The sequence below is a fragment of the Mytilus galloprovincialis genome, chromosome 6 (assembly GCF_965363235.1).
Source record: "Mytilus galloprovincialis chromosome 6, xbMytGall1.hap1.1, whole genome shotgun sequence".
NCBI classification, from domain to species: Eukaryota; Metazoa; Mollusca; class Bivalvia; order Mytilida; family Mytilidae; genus Mytilus; species Mytilus galloprovincialis.
The window spans coordinates 36,533,328-36,551,474 of NC_134843.1; the positions used below are offsets into that span (position 1 = coordinate 36,533,328).

At 32.2% G+C, this 18,147-nt stretch overlaps 2 protein-coding genes across 2 annotated transcripts in view; one reads left to right on the forward strand and one right to left on the reverse strand.

Moving 5' to 3' along the window:
• The window catches only part of LOC143079490 (rotatin-like), a 94,183-nt gene extending 93,642 nt beyond the window's left edge, over nt 1-541 (reverse strand). The window contains exon 1 of the mRNA XM_076254848.1: nt 437-541. Within this exon, the coding sequence (XP_076110963.1) occupies nt 437-491 (55 nt within the window). The 5' untranslated portion in view covers nt 492-541. The remainder of the gene's footprint in view (nt 1-436) is intronic.
• Nucleotides 542-8,806: 8,265 nt separating this feature from the next.
• Nucleotides 8,807-15,955, forward strand: LOC143079491 (glycine cleavage system H protein-like). The gene is made up of 5 exons (XM_076254850.1): nt 8,807-8,962; nt 10,227-10,306; nt 12,814-12,877; nt 14,541-14,672; nt 15,518-15,955. The coding sequence occupies exons 1-5, from the start codon at nt 8,836-8,838 to the stop codon at nt 15,610-15,612; spliced, it is 498 nt and encodes a 165-aa protein (XP_076110965.1). The 5' UTR covers nt 8,807-8,835; the 3' UTR covers nt 15,613-15,955.
• The last annotated feature ends 2,192 nt before the right edge of the window (nt 15,956-18,147 follow it).

Consider the following 18,147-nt stretch of genomic DNA (forward strand, 5'->3'; position numbering starts at 1 on the left):
CAGGTTGCGCTCCTAGATGCATAGATGAAATTGTAAGTTTTTGCACTGTAAATATGCAGCATCACCTGTTACAGGATAGTTTATAGTGGGTCTCATTGGGCCAAAGGGTGTGTGATGAGTCAACCGACTCTTTACGGATTACCCATGTAGATGTAGATGTAGTTGTGTGAAAATGGGAAACGAAATCAAGCGGGACACGGAAAATTACATGCGCTATTAATGCAAGGAGAAACAGGATACCGGATTCTCACAAAACAATAAGTGGGATCCAGGATCAGACCTCAAATGACTATGAGATCCCCTTTATCATGTTTATCTTGGTCCTGTGCCTACTAGTTGTGAGGTGATGCTAAATGATTTTTTTTTTATAGATTTTCAGTTTTAATTATTTTACAAATCATTTGCTTGAAGAGAGACTTCACCGTGTAAGACTAACCTAATTTTTTAAATAATGCTTGGAAATTAATATCTTGTCTGAGGTTTGTTGTCATTTTCGTTAAAATTCGGTCTGTCCGAACATGTTTCAAAACATCCGCTTTGATTTTCAAGGGAGGTAATACTATTAGTTAAGGTTTATCTAAAAGATGTCCCCATCGTTCCGATTAACAGTCTCACTAAATAGAGACAAAAATATTGTAGAGACAAGAAGCGGCAAGACATTCTTAATCTGGTCTTTGATTAAATTTAATAAGCAACTTTGCAATTCCATTAATAGTTACACTAACAATTTTACCTGTATCTCTGAAGGAACATAAAATGTCTTCTTTGTTCTTTGTTGTCTTGTGCTGTTCTGAATTTTGTCAAAAGTTTAAAAGTAAAATTTCACTGTGACAGCAATCAATCAAACTAGCGCAGTGATATTATTGGACAACAGTAATTTTACTGTTCATTTCAAGATCACCTGACTTTGAAATGGCATGGCACCAGCATGCTTTGCAGGTGTTCAGGATAGCAGTTCTATTGTTTTAGTCACTAGATGTACATTTCAGCATGCAAACTTTGGACACCTGTTTCAATTCATATCACAGTTTAGAGGGCCCTCATGGGGTTTTTGATTATGTGATTACTTGGCCGTTTTTTTAATGATTATTTGATTATTAAGCCAAATATTTCATGATTATTTGATTACCTAGGACTGTATTTTTAGTTTATGATTATTTGATTACTAAAGATAAGTAAATATTTAATGATTATGTGATTATATTGGCAAAAAAATGGTGATTATGTGATTACTAGGACCCCCCCCCCCCCCATGAGGGGCCTCAGTTTAAGGAATTAGGTCAATTGTACTTTAATTAAAAAGTTGGTTTTGACAATTTCATTGTTTTTTTTTTTTAAATACTGTATATATGAGTGGTGAATATGACTGATAAAAAGGGAAGATTGCTTACACAAAAAAATGTATTATAAAAATAGATAAAGTCATATACTATACACATGATACACTATGTCAAATCTGACATTAAATTCGCAAATTGAAGTCTTAACATTTCAACATTTATATATATGTCGTGTACAAATTGCAATTTTGTACAGGTTATAACATGTACATAAATATTGTACATGTTATAATTTGTACAAAGCTAAAATACCAGTTATGACATGTATCTTAAAAATGACAATTAGTTCAAAAGGACTCCAGTCATATAATGAAATTCAATATATATGAGTGTTCCATTTAAGTGTCAAATGTTATAACCGAATATTTATATAACTTAGCAATTGGAATGTCCTGGCTATATGAAATTAAGTTTAGATCTGGAAAAGTAAAATTAGTGACTTTTAAAAAAAAAGATGTGCCGGTATGATTGTCAATGATTGAGACAACTCTCCACAAGAGACCAAAATGACTCAGCAATTAACAACTATAGGTCACGGTACGGCCTTCAACAGTGAGCTAAGCCCATACCACATAGTCAGCTATAAAAGGCCCCGAAATGACAATGTAAAACAATTCAAACGAGAAAACTAACGGCCTTATTTATGTTAAAAAAATGAACGAAAACAAATATGTAACACATAAACAAACGACAACCACTGAATTACAGGCTCCTAACTTGGGACAGGCACATACACAAATATTTAGTATATGCTAAAATCATTTTAGGATACCCTAAAATCAATTTAGCCTAGGGTATGCTAAAATGTGATTTAGTATACACTGAAATCATTTTAGGATATACTAAAATCTATATTTATGACCCTGATTCCGCGCCATATATATACGTAATAAAAATAATAATTTGCGATATGAACTATATATATTAAACCAGTCTAAATTGAAAACAACGTTCAAACCAGAGACATATAAATACAAATTTCTCTGTTCAAACCTATGATTGCATTGGATAAAACCGCATTTTTTATACGTTTGCATGTAAAACAAATTTCGTTGTAGAAATTGAATGATCTAAATACAGCACAAACAACATTTTCCAAAAAGACCAAAAAAGTGAAAAAGTATATTTTAACAAAACGCATTTGACTAACAGGTCGAAAAACTGATGTTCTTAAACCTATCATTGGGACAGGTTGTGCTAGAGGCTGCATCCAAATCCAAATATTGTTACAAAAAAAATTTCCACAATATATTACTATGTCCTTTAAGCACCTGTCCTTGGTGGCTCCTGCATTTTTGGATAACAATATATTAATGAGGGGTGGGGGTTGGGCCCCTCATTAATCTTATTTATGTGCATTAGCCACGAGGAAGACTATACTATAGTAATTCATTTTTAGTATTAGTTTATGCGTGTGTTGTACAGTGTTTAAGTATTCATATTTCTGTGTATTGGCTTGAGTGTCCTGGTCGATGCCACTGCTGATGGAGTTTTAATTCCCCGAGGGTATCACCAGCCCAGTAGTCAGTACTTCTGTGCTGACATGAATTAGCATTGATATGGTCATATTTATATTATTAACTGTTTACAAAACTTAATTATTAACTGTTTACAAAACTTTTGAATTTTTCAAATACTAAGGCTTTTCTACCTCAGGAAAAGATTACCTTAGCTGTATTTGCTCTTCAACTTCGTACTTTATTTGACCGTTTTAACTTTTTTGAATTCAAGCGTCACTGATGAGTCTTTTTGTAGACGAAACGCGCGTCTGGCGTAAATACAAAATTTAATCCTGGTATATCTATGATGAGTTTATTTACAACCACTGTGTCGATTCCACTGCTGGTGGAGTTTTAACTCGCCGAGTGTATCACCAGCCCAGTAGTCAGCACTTCTGTCCTGACATGAATTATTCATAAATTATCTGTTTACCAAACTTTTGAATTTTTGAAATACTAAGTCCTTTCTACCTCTGGAGTAGATTACCTTAGCTGTATTTGGCAAAACTTTTTGGAATTTTGGTCCCGTTTGCTTGGACTTTTTTTTTTTTTTTTTTTTTTTGTAAATTTATTAATCAGACTCGACGACGTGAACCTTGCCATTTCCCTAGTATTTAATTTTTATGTGACAATTCTTCATTTATAAAGATATTTTTCGCTGGTATATACTAACTGAAAGTCATGTGATTCACTATGGTGGAGTTGACCAGTGCGTCGAAAAAACGTCACTCAGTCATTTTGAAATTCAAATTACTGTCACAAATTGCTTAGGCTGAGCATGCCAATCAGTCTTAACACCTTCAAGGCGACACAGGATTGAACAAGAAATTATTGACTTCTATATCAATTCATTATTCCACCAAACAGTAATACTCTATATTAATACACTCTCATGAAAAAAAAGTTCCTCAGCAATATTATTTACCTACGAAAACATGTTTAACTCGTAGTGCCTCATGATCGGCATCCTATTTCAAAATATCAGTTGAATAATGATCCCCAGTCAGTATAAGCTCTAGATAGATTTAAAGTCTAAAGTAAGAACCATTTGATTTGAGAGATAAAAAATTGAGTCTGATTTTTGCATTAAACAAAAATTCTGGCCGTATCTGGATTGAAAACAATAATCTTGTCCATTTTTTTGGCTATTAGAAAACGAAAATCCAACAGAATTTTTTGGCATTAAATAAACATGATGAATAAAAACAGGCGTATTTTTTTGGGGCCGGGTTTTGTATGTCTGACCGGAATTTCTGTTTCGCCGAACTGATATGTTGAATACTTTTTTCAAGACCAGACTGCAACCTGCCTGCTGAAAGTAGCCTTTATGTCTACATTTTTCGACCGTCATTCATAAATTCGTTGTCATTTCAGACTCATTCGTAGCTTTTGGTTGATTTGGAATCCCTCACTTCTTTTTGCGTCAATTATGAGTCTTTTTGTAGACGAAACGCGCGTCTGGCGTAAATACAAAATTTAATCCTGGTATCTATGATGAGTTTATTATTAAGCATCTGCCCTTTGTGACTACTGCATATGAACAACACTACTATATGTTCATATGCATCAGCCACGAGGATGGACTTGACTGAAGAAACTATTTTTATAATGGATGTTGTATGCTGCTTCTGGTGCATGGTCAATAAACACTAAAAATACTGGATTACATGACTACATGTATTATTAACTCAATTTATTTTCCATGTTTTTCAGATGTTTGTCTTTTTTCTTTCCTTGTGTATTGTCTATTGCAATTGGTTGATATAAAAAATCAATGTACTGACTATATGCCTATAATTGGTCCTCTATTGGAAATGAGATTTGTCTTATTATAAAAAAAAAGTCAATCACATAGCTTCAAAAATCAAACTTGTCTATATTTAACTTGCTTTTGAAATAAAAGTCAATTATTTAAATTGCATATATGTGTAAACAAAATAGTTTTTAACTTAGCTTCCGCTTACCTAATTCTTCAATTAATTATAACATATTTTGCAGCGCCGGCAAAAATTCACTGTATTGCTGGTTCCGGTAAAATAGCCAAAAATAGGCTCTCGTGCCGGCTTGAATTTAGATATTTTAATCAGAGCCGGCAATAACTGAGCCACTGTTTTTATCAATATGAAATATCATTTCAAAAGTAAAATGTTTGCATTAATCTGAACAGATTGTAATACTATCCTAGAGGAGCTAATCCTCCATTAATTGTATTTTACAAAGAGAAATTAAAGACATTGATAAGTGTGTAATAAGCGTGTATTTAACTCTGATTATACTATGTGTCCATTGAAAATATATAGAGACATTGCAGTCATAAACATTTAAGAAAAAAAGAAGTGAACCACTCCCATTTTCATTAAAAAAGCACTCATGTAAACGTTATGACTTCAATTTAATTTAGTTCTACAAATATAGTTTAACATTATGTCAGAATATATGTTCCTGGTTCCTTGTTGCTGCTAAATTAATCTTCTCGTCTCTAAATTGTTCTTCTTGTCGCTTCTTGGTGCTTCTTGTTTCTAATTAGTGAGACCCCGATTAGTACATGTATGTGTATTTGTCTTAAAAGAGAAGCGAAAGATACCAAAGGAACATTCACTCATAAGTCGAAAATAAACTGACAAACGCCATTGCTAAACAGGAAAAAGACAAACAGACAAACGGATGAAACGATAGTACACAAAACACAACAATAGAAAACTAAAGATTGAGCAACACTGAGTAACGAACACCACCAAGAACATGAAGAACTTAGGATCTCAGAAATTGAATAACAAATTGTTAAGAAACTCCATCCGCTATAGTATATCCTTAATAACTTTGACTGAATTTGGTGTTCCTTTTATGTCCCTTTTATTCATATAGCTCCAAACATTTCTACGCATCTATACATCTCTGCCTTTGAAATATCTCTTATCGTTCCCAATGAAGGAACTAAAGGAGACCAACATCTATCAAGTGTTACCGTGAGAACTTTCATCTACTTTAATAGTTAAAACATAATATTTTCTAATGTCTATTTGTAAAAAAAAACCTCAGCTTTTGGGGTTATATTGAAAGATCAACATAAAATATTCCGGCTGGAATTTCATCTTTTAATTCAAAATTATTGTTGGCTTCAAAATATATCATTATATGTTATGCAATGATGCTATACATACTATCATGGGCTTCTTTCGCTTTATGAGCAAAAATAAGTGTTTGATAATCAAACTTTTTTATGACTGAAATAATTTTCCATTCTGCAGACATTATGTCTTAAAAATATAAAACCGAGTATAAAACGCATGTGCCGTGAAACTCATAAATATATATTCTGACAGGTTAAAACAATGAAGTAGAATAGACAGTAAAACAGGAAATATGTGAACGAGACAACAACCCAACCAAAGAGCATTAGTGACTTTGGTCTAAACAAAGCCTTAATATACAACCATAAGGCAATTAGCTCTAAATATTACGTTACGTAATATTATCTTTGGATGTTTTATGGACGCAATCATCAGTTGTTTGTCTTTTCGTCGTTTTCCGTTTTATTTTTGCCAAATGGCGTTGTCAGTTTATTTTCGGGTTGTGAGTTTAATTTTGAATTTTACTTCGCCGAAAAGTAGGAAAAATTTTCAAGCAAACGTTTATACACACAAAGCAAGCACGCCAGGCAGAGTTTAAATCTACAAGCATTAGGAAATTAACTCTAAATCATTGGTTCAATACCTTTCCTATCAGAAGCAATCCTGTATCAACTAAGAAAATCATAATAACTAGTACATAAGCTCTGTTATATCAACCGGGAGTTATACGCTCCATATACAGGTGCTTCAAGATTGCTGCTATATATATATATATATACATAAGCCGAGAAAAAAACAGGAAGTCGAAATCATCACTTTTGTCTTTAAGTTTTGTTCTCAAGCGTAGTATACTACTCCAATTTCAATTAATGTCTAAATGCAAGTCAAAATATACGTTAGCCTGGCTATCCATAAATATTATTATAATTTTGATAGGATGGGATGGATGAAAGCAACATAGACGGTCACCATACTTAGATGCATGATTGTTTATATTAGTTGTTATTAGCTTTGAACTAGCTGTCATGATTATGATTATGATTATTATGAGTAACTGCGAGTACTATCAGATCTGTACTTAGTGTCTTTTTGTTGTTGGGATGTACTACTACCCGGTCACGTCCACGTGTTTTTGTTATATGTATTTCTATTTGTATCCAGCTGATGAGTTAATAGATATAAGAAGATGTGCTATGAGTGCAAATCAGACAACTCTCCATCCAAGTCACAATATGTAAAAGTAAACCATTATAGGTCAAAGTGCGGTCTTTAACGCGGAGCCTCGGCTCACACCGAACTGCAAGCTATGAAGAGCCCCAACGATGACTAGTGTAATTTATATATAAAAAAAAAAAACGAGAACGAGAAACACTTATGAACAACATCAGCAAACGACAACTACTAAACATCAGAAGTCTCTTTCACAAAAAAAAACATTAGACTAAGATTGGTCTAAAGTCATGAACAAATCAGTATACTTACGATCAATCTTAGTCGATCATAAGTTTTTTTTTGTGAAATCGACACCAGATTCCTGACCAACCTTCACCCTTATCCGAAACAATAGTGTAAAATCACAACATAAAAAGACACACTATATATAGAATATCAATTGAAATAACAAAAGATGTGAATATACACTGAAGGAATAAATTTGATCTATATATGACACAATGTAAATACAAAATCAATAAAATAAGCCTTTTTCAACTGATTTTTATAGTTCTTTCCTATGTTTTACTGTTACACCACGCCAAAATAAAACCAATGCAAATATAAAATTCCTAGTCAGCCTTTTACCGCCATATCTTAGAAAATCAAATATCTCGAAAAGAAGCTCCACGACCTATCAACATTTTTAGCTTGTTTCTTCATTAGCTAATCGATGCTCTTTCGACTTATATAGTATCAATTTTAAATTCTTGATTTTTTTAATTTCACCTAAGTACATCCTTAAGTCATAATAACAAGAAAGAACTATGTCAATTGGACCTGCTTTGAAACTATAAATGCCCTTGAATTTTTACCAGATAATTATTTTTTTCCCGCTAGATGAGTAGATTCCATATAATTATATCGTCAAGTAATCGGAATTCCAATGGGGACGTCCTGTGCACCACTTATTGCGGACCGTTTCTGTCTTGTTAAGGTTACAATTTATGACTATAAAATTACGGCAAAGATCCATCGAAGCAGATTCTAATACAAAAATCTAATACTTTTCGATATTTGGATATTGGCCTTTATAATTATCTGATATGATTGATTTATCAGATATCTTTATTAGTATATAATATATATGATTTTCTTTGTAAGTTATTTTTCTTGTATATATGTTTATGAGATATTTGTATGTCGATTAGATATCATATTTAATAAACTTATTAGATTAGCTGATCAAGATGTCTTTATATATACTGTTTAATATGGTATCTTATTCAATAGATATCTCATTTGATATTCGAGATAACTGATATACTTTTATTAATAGATTATATAAGATATCAGTTTTCGTAACTTTATGAGATATCTTGAAAATAGAATAAATATAAAAACGGCTTGTCATGTGTATATGGTCAGTTACCAGTGTTAATATTCATGTGTATATAGAAGAGAGATAAGAGAGATAAATGTTTATAGATCTTTATATGTACGAATATAAAAACATGTCTTTTTTAATGATTTTTTTTCCAATATGACATATACTAACATGATAAATATCTTTGAATTATACATCTAAATTATTTTTCATGTTTGATGTTTATTGTTTTAAAGAGAAATATAATAAATTGTGTATTGTATTATGTCTCTGGTTATGTGCATGTATGGATTTTGGTCACATTTGTTGTGTTCGGGAGCGACGTACGGATTTTAGATATCCAAAAGGAAATCAACACCGTACACATGCGCTCTTAATTTTTCGGAATGGCAACAGTGGTGCTTGGACGTTTTGCCCTTCGTCGAGCCTGTATGCTCGCAAGAAATGCACAGAAAACGCCATATGCATGGAAGAATTTGAGAACAATTAGCGTATCTTCCAAACTTTTTGCACGTATGTAATTCGATAGATAAATAATCAATGACATAATAAGAAAAATAATCTTTCTGATGAAACTGTTTTGGATCCTGTACTTTAACTTATTTTTATGGATAAGATACGAGGTGGACCTCTGTTAGCAAACTATTTCCATTTTCAATTTATCATGGTGAATTAATAAATTATTAAACTATTTTTGCTGGTACTCTGGCATGGCAGAAAAAAAATCAAACTAAAGATATGAAACTTTGAGAGAACTATAAATAACTTATAAATAATAACAATTGATTTATGATGTGACATTTTATATGATATATATATATTCTATGATATTATATTCTCTTCATGTGACTTGAAATTTTAATTTTATCTTCATTATATGTTTATGTGTTGAGAATCAGAATGTATTGTTGTCATTATGTTCCGTCAGGGGCCCTTTATTGGAAAATAAAGAACTTTGAACTTTGTACTGGCAGTAGACTAGTGGGCCTGCCAATACTATATATGATATACATTTTCATAAATATATGATCATCAATCACTTACACAAAACAGCCTAATTAACTGATCATGTGACTCAGACTGTCACAATTCAGTAACTTTGTCAGTAGTCTTTGTACAGTATGAGGGTAGTAATGCTCTTTACCGTCAGGCGTCAAACAGCCATTTTCAGCTACTGCTAGCGTCAAATTGATTAAAATTTAATCGTGATTCGTCAAAATATCCTTATGGTGATTGGTCAGAGGTCTCAAATAATTATCGTTACCTTTATTTTTGGAAATAACGTGATTCGGCATTTGCAGTCCAAACATTCATTTTCTAAGATATCTTATTTTTTTTAGTTTATGTACTCGGACAGATAAAATATGTGCCAAGCAGGGACAATGGAACTATGATCTTTTATTTTCATGTAAATGGGGTATGGTGACTGTATGATCATGATGAGACATACAATACAGGTCAATGCTCTTTATTTCTCCAAAAATAAGGATCAAAACAGGGAATTTTGTTGGTGACCTTCTGCTGTTGTCTGTTCTACAATGTATGGTCTAGTTGTTGTCTCTTTGACACATTCCCCATTTTCATTCTCAATTTTAACTTCTGTATATCAATTTTTTTCTGACATTTCTTTCTAAAGTAAATATGATTTAGTATGATGATCCCCAAAGAATATAAACCTTGTGTCATTAAAATTCATGTGACATTTGTAAACAAACAATAAATACAACTGTATTGTTCAATGTACAAATGTAACTAGGTCTCTATTATATACTTCCAGAGAGATATTTCACTGAGAAACATGAATGGGTTGATGAAGAAAATGGTAATGGAAAAGTAGGCATAACAGACTATGCACAGGTAAATTAAGATAAATGTTGTTTTACATGGTAAGGTTAAAGTTGACATGTCAGGTTATAGGTCATCCTATTTGATACTATTTTATATTTTAGAACAGATCTTAAATATTATATGTCATGTAATACATTTATAGTCAACCTGAGAATGCTTAATTTTGTTTTATTATGAAAATAGATTGTAATTTCTTTTAATAATTAATTAAACTTGCTCAAACATTGTGAGAAACTGACACCTAGTGTATAGCCTTATGAACTACAGATGCATACATCAGGGATCTCCATGGATGAAAATTGAAAGATGGAGGAAATTTCACCATCACAAACTGTGTCTTCGCCGTACAGTGTAGCGTGATCGAAAGAATTTCATCCCTCCATGGAAGGAATGGTGAACATGCTAATTCATTGCTTATATAAATTATATTTATTTGAATTTTCATTATAGAAGTATCAACATTTTCATTAATTGCCGTTGTTAACCATTCAAATGCCCAGCCTTCATGGTCCCCCGGCCCCTTAGTCGAGAATAACTAAAAGCTGTCATGAGGGTCCCCATGTAGTTTTCTTGCTATTTTTGTTAAGTATTATGGGGATTAAAAATCAGGTGGGGCTTATTTTTTCACGAACACTGTCAAATTCAGAAGTCATGAACCCATTACTGGTATGGATGATTTGCAGCAACAACAAAACGATTCGTACAGGTTATGTAAAAGGTTGAAGAGATTTGTAAAACATTGACAAATGAAAAGGTTTCTAATAACTTTATCTATCAACTTGATGCTATGCAACATGCATCTCTCGAGTCTGGATATAAAACCTGAAACGCGTATGTATCAATCTGAAAGTAAACTATGAAATGAATTTGGAATTATGATACAATATTTCTTCACAGTAAATATTAAATAAGTTTTTACTCTTTTAACTTTTATAATATTATAATTCTATATAATCGTTACAGCAGTACTCAAGTTATTTGCGATGAAATAATATTAATATTTTACGTCTTATTTTGCACTTCTTAGAAAAGGGGGATGCTGATTGCGTTAGTCAAAATAAAAGCATGTGTTCGACTTGTTAAACTGTTTTCTTTGGAACTGGATTATCAATTTATTTTTTTAATCTATAATTATCATAATCATTTGCTGAAACTTAGTTGAATAATTAGATAAATTAATCATCTATCTTCAGATAATATTCTCCTGTCTGGTTTGTTAATTGATCTACCTGTACAAGCTCAGGTACAAGTGATTAGTGATCTTAATTCCGGATATCCCTCAGGTGTTAGAACTATATTAGATTATCTATAATACTAAAATTACGAGGTCCAATTTGTCAGCCGTCATCACATGAAAACGACGAATCACAGAATTCAACTTTATATATAACAAATATAGTACAAAGGTGTAGATTAAAAATTACACCACTCCAGGCCCTTTTGTTTTCCACGTAATTAATATTGCCAATAATTAAGAAGTTCCGGGTCGAGTCCGCTACCGATACCAATAGTATAGACCTGTTACCTATTACCTTATCTGTACGTTCTGCATCTGACAGGCGCACCACCAAACGTTGTATTCAGGATTAATATGCTATATACACGGGTCATAACCACAGGGTTGACACTACTAAATTGTCAAATTGTTACCTATTGTAGTATTTTAATCAGTAACACTTTCTAAGATAACAATACGAATACTAAAAATCTGGACTAAAAATAAGGCGTATAGGTACAGTTTTCAATTTGTTAGTGGGCATGACGTAAAACAGCGAAGCAAAGAATTCAACTTTATTTATAACTTATATAGGACAATGCTGTTGATTAAAAAATACTCCATTCCAGGACCTTTTGTTTTCCAAATAATTAATATTATTGTTTCAGTTCGACGGGTTCAAACAGAAAGACTTGAAAGCAGAGAAAAACTGTGTATCTTATAATCGGCATGACTTTATCAGATGACAATACTAATACTAAAATAAGGCTTGCGCATAGTTATATACTTTAATTCAGTCATGGACCCGTGATATCACGGGTGTGTTCTAGTAATATAAAAAAGTTATGCAATTACATGAAGTTGATTATATTTGCAAAAAAAAAATGACGTCAGGCTTTAAAAAATGATAACATTTTTGAATGATGGCGGAAGACAATTTAATGATGGCACAAGATATTTGAACGATGGAGGGCGCCATCATTAAACAGACCATGGAGATCCCTGTATATGAATATTGTTTGGAAGGTGTTGAATCAAGAATTGGTTTGCTGTGTTCTTTTAACATCCTTATCGATTTAAAGGCATCTTTTCCATGAAGTAAATAAAATCATGCATGTCATGTGCATCAATCTTTTAGCATCCTTATCGATTTAAGGGCATCTTTCTACGAAGGAAGTAAATAAACTCATGTCCCTCAAGATTTTATGTCTGATATGGGTGCAATGACAGTTGAGAAAGAACAATGCTGATATGAAGGTTAGGTACTATCTGTATTTCAGGGATGTTTGGTTTGTTTCAGGATAAACTAGGAGAGGTTGTATATGTACAGTTACCAGAAATTGGAACAGAAGTGGAACTGGATGGTAAATATAAAAAAGAAGATGTGAAATGATTGGCAATGAGACAACTCTTCATAACTGACAAGAGACCAAATGACAAAAAAATTAACAACTATAGGTCATTGTGGAAAGATTATTTTATAAAAGTGAAATGAATAAATTTCTTTTGAAATTTCTTTTTTAAACCGATTTTTGTCGAGCCTGCAACTTTTGTTGCAGAAAGCTCGACATAGGGATAGTGATCCGGCGGCGGTGTTAGCTAACTTCTTAAAAGCTTTATATTTTAGAAGGTGGAAGACCTGGATGCTTCATACTTTGTATATAGATGCCTCATGTTACGAAGTTTCCGTCAGTCACATGTCCAATGTCCTTGACCTCATTTTCATGGTTCAGTGACCACTTGAAAAAAAAGTTCAGATTTTTTGTAATGTTGAATTCTCTCTTATTATAAGTAATAGGATAACTATATTTGATATGTGCGTACCTTGAAAGGTCCTCATGTCTGTCAGACAGTTTTCACTTGACCTCGACCTCATATCATGGATCAGTGAACAAGGTTAAGTTTTGGTGGTCAAGTCCATATCTCAGATACTACAAGCAATAGGGCTAGTATATTTGGTGTATGGAAGGACTGTAAGGTGTACATGTCCAACTGGCAGGTGTCATCTGACCTTGACCTCATTTTCATGGTTCAGTGGTTATAGTTAAATTTTTGTGTTTTGGTCTGTTTTTCTCATACTATATGCAATAGGTCTACTATATTTGTTGTATGGAATGATTGTAAGGTGTACCTATCTAGCGGGCAGATGTCATGTGACCTTGACCTCATTTTCATGGTTCAGTGGTCAAAGTTAAGTTTTTGAGTTTTGGTCTTTTTATCTTATACTATATGCCATAGGTCATCTATATTTGGTGTATGGAAATATTTTATGATCTTTATGTCAGTCGCGCAAGTTTTATTTGACCGTGACCTCATTTTCACGGTTCATTGCACAGTGTTAAGTTTTTGTGTTTTGGTCTATTTTTCTTAAACTATAAGTAATAAGTCAACTATATATGTTGTATAGAAGCATTGTTAGCTGTACATGTCTGCCTGGCATGGTTCATCTGACCTTGACCTCATTTTCAAGGTTCATTGGTCTTTGTTTAGTTATCTTGGTTAATGTTAAGTTTATGTGACAGTTGTATTAAAGCTTAGCTTTATACTTAGGACTATCAACATAATATCAATGATTAGTATAGAAGGCGAGACATTTCAGCGTGTGCACTCTTGTTAAATTTTCTTTCCATTCAATAAGTAGGGGACTCTTTCGGAACATTGTGTAATGCTAAGTACATTTCAAAGAATCTTTTGATGAAGGTGTTATTAATTTATTCCGTTTCACTGTTTGAAATTTTTCATACAAAATACTGCCAGTAATTATACAATAATTAGTAGTAAATCAGCAACCCAACAACACAAATCAAATATACACCGTTAATAACAATGAAATTAACAGTGATGAATAGATTGACAGTTATTTGCTCATTACTTTTTAACATGTCTTGGTTATTTGTTCAGATCTACAGGGATGAAAATAGTCAAATTTGTGATAGAAACAATTCATCTATTGAACTTGTCATATCTACATTTTGAATATTATCAACATAATTTAGGTTGTTGAATATAACTTGACTTTAATTGTAGGTGAAGCGGGTATACTGGAAAGTGTGAAAGCTGCTAGCGAAGTGTATTCACCCGTGTCGGGGGAAGTTATAGAAGGAAACAATGCTGTAGTAGATAACCCTAAACTTATAAATGAATCTCCTTTTGATCAAGGTAAGGATTCTTCTCTAATTTATGTGCTATTTTCATAGTTATTGATTGATCATTATGAGAAAAAATTTCATCTGTTCTTGTCAAATGATTGGTCGAAATTTAATTTTGATGTCAAATTTTCTTGGCTTTTTCTGAATTTTCTTATTGTAACATCGGCCACCATTCCTGATTATGTCACATATAAAGATCACAACTTTCTGCACATTTTTAGAGAAACAGATTCCACAACTGTCACTTGTTTATAACTATATTTCTCCTCTCTCAACAGTAAAATTTAATTACATTGTCAATGAGTGGAGAAATATTGCAAACCACATGATACAGTAGTGAAATCTACATTTACAGATTTGTAGAATTTTAAAAGTTTTTTTAAACCTGTAAAATTTGAAGATATTTAGAATAGAAAATTATTTCTTATTATTACAGATATAGTATATGTATTTCTAATGAATTAAAGTTGACCTTTTTGAAATAGTGTTGGTATTTTCTGATGATCAACAAAAAAAACATGAATATGTTAATACTAATAAAGATGTGAAACATATTTTGCTGAGAGTTTATTTGGATATGAATGCTGACTGAAGTGAATATGAAGCAGTATATTGTAAATGAAAAAAAATGTTGGCGTGTATTTTAATTTGGCAGCAACCCAACAACAGGAAACAAAAAAAAAAAAAACAAACAATCAATGTGATTTGAGAATGGATTATTTCCCTTTGTTGTGATATTGAAAACTTGGCCAAATTTTTCAGAAGTTATTTTCTGACTGGAATTTATAAAGTGTCTATTACCAGTCATGCTGTACCACATGTTAGAAATTAAAAAAATGTTTCATATTATTACAGGTTGGTTATTTACAGTCAAACTAAGTCAACCAGGAGAATTAGAAGCTTTGATGACTGAATCTGCATACAAAAAATATTGTGAGACATTGGAATGATGTTGGACTTTAGTAGAAACCATGTTATGTACAGATCTAAGGGGAAACACAGTGCTTTATACTTTATTACTCATTGAATATTTTTATGAACTGTTACTGAACTATTTACAATCTTGTTTATTATGAAATATATGTACTTATCAGAATAATGATATAGCCCTGTTCTTACATAAGTTTCCCATCTTAATGCATGTAAATATTTGAACATCTTATTTGTGATGTACATATATATAACTGATTATACTTTTTAGAAACAAAAGCTATGGAATAAAATTCAAATTATATCAAATCACTGACAATTCTCTATTGTTTCAATTTGTCCAATAAAACACTTATTTTTGTATGTTAAACTTTTTTTATTGAATGATGAAAATATATTTTTTTGGTTATTTGATTTTGTAGCTTACACAAGTTCTGTTATCAAGGCTATAGGAAACTGTAGTTAATTTTTGTCGAGCCTGCAACTTTTGTTGCAGAAAGCTCGACATAGGGATAGTGATCCGGCGGCGGCGGCTACGGCGGCGGCGGCGGCGGCGGCGGCGGTGTTAGCTCACTTCTTAAATGCTATATATTTTAGAAGGTGGAAGACCTGGATGCTTCATATTTTGTATATAGATGCCTCATGTTACGAAGTTTCCGTCAGTCACATGTCCATTGTCCTTGACCTCATTTTCATGGTTCAGTGACCACTTGAAAAAAAAGTTCAGATTTTTTGTAATGTTAAATTCTCTCTTACTGTAAGTAAAAGGATAACTATATTTAGTATGTGCGTACCTTGCAAGGTCCTCATGCCCATCAGACAGTTTTCAGTTGACCTCGACCTCATTTCATGGATCAGTGAACAAGGTTAAGTTTTGGTGGTCAAGTCCATATCTCAGATACTGTAAGCAGTAGGTCTAGTATATTCGGTGTATGGAAGGACTGTAAGGTGTACATGTCCAACTGGCAGGTGTCATTTGACCTTGACCTCATTTTCATGGTTCAGTGGTTATAGTTAAGTTTTTGTGTTTTGGTCTGTTTTTCTCATACTTTATGCAATAGGTTTACTATATTTGTTGTATGGAATGATTGTAAGGTGTACATGTCTAGCGGGCAGATGTCATCTGACCTTGACCTCATTTTCATGGTTCAGTGGTTATAGTTAAGTTTTTGTGTTTTGGTCTGTTTTTCTCATACTTTATGCAATAGGTTTACTATATTTGTTGTATGGAATGATTGTAAGGTGTACATGTCTAGCGGGCAGATGTCATCTGACCTTGACCTCATTTTCATGGTTCAGTGGTCAAAGTTAAGTTTTTGAGTTTTGGTCTTTTTATCTAATACTATATGTCATAGGTCAACTATATTTGGTGTCTGGAAATATTTTATGATCTATATGTCAGTCGTGCAGGTTTTATTTGACCTTGACCTGGTTTTCACGGTTCATTGATCAGTGTTAAGTTTTTGTTTTTTGGTCTATTTTCTTAAACTGTAAGCAATAGGTCAACTATATTTGGTGTATGGAAGCATTGTTAGCTGTACATGTCTGCCTAGTATATGGTTCAACTGACCTTGACCATTTTCATGGTTCATGTTAAGTTTATGTGACAGTCGTAATAAAGCTGTATATTTAGGAGTATCAACATAATATCAATGATTAGTAAAGAAGGCGAGACATTTCAGCGTGTGCACTCTTGTGAATTCATACATTTACTTTTGGTTCAAAGTCCAAGAAAATCATTACCTCCTTAATAAACTAAAAGATGAGTTGCATGAGTTGATGGGAGTCATTTGAGTTTTACATACACATGAAAAATATCTGAAAACTCCACATGTTTCTGAAAAATGAAACTGTTTTCATGTTGTCCCCAAATTATTCAATGTGTAAAACAGTAATTTAATTCCATTCCAAGGGGTTTACAGGATTATTTTCTTTGTTTTTTTTTCTTGAATGATCCATTACCTTTTCTCAAAGAGGTCACAATAAGATAATTGAAGGAGATGACCTCAATTCACTTCGAAATATTCGTTATGTATGCATTTAAAGTTACTGAATACTGCAGAGTTTTTGAAAATATATGATAGGCCACTGTCTGATTAAGTAAAGTTTATATATTATTTTGTTTATGTTTATTGGAAGTATAACTCATCATGATTTAAATAGGCATTAGACAATTTCCAGTGGCATTTGAATAAATAGTTTAGTATAAAATTGTTACATTATAACTGAGCAATGGGACTATATAGCATTTAAGATAGTTTTAGAACTGTCTTTAGGTATTAAAGCTACATCATCTGCAAGTTTTGTTTGAAAAATTGTACCCTGCAGTACTTCATGATCTACATTTATCATATTTGATTTGGGGTGGTTTGAATTTTTAGAATAACTTGATTTTGTTTTATATTTAACCACAAAACTTGATAATAATTTTTTGGTAGATCAAACTTGTCACTATTCCTATTCCTTGTTCTTGTGATGTAATGCATAAAATATTGCAAAGATAAGTGATTAACTACAAAATTTCTCACAAGAAGTTCCATTGTTTAGATTATCCA

What these genes read in the sequence shown, in the direction of transcription:
- LOC143079491 (XM_076254850.1), top strand. Translation starts at nt 8,836, where the DNA reads ATGGCAACAGTGGTGCTTGGACGTTTTGCCCTTCGTCGAGCCTGTATG. An exon ending in GCATAACAGACTATGCACAG is followed by an intron (nt 10,307 to 12,813) that starts GTAAATTAAGAT and finishes GGTTTGTTTCAG; the next exon opens with GATAAACTAGGAGAGGTTGT. An exon ending in TGAATCTCCTTTTGATCAAG is followed by an intron (nt 14,673 to 15,517) that starts GTAAGGATTCTT and finishes ATATTATTACAG; the next exon opens with GTTGGTTATTTACAGTCAAA.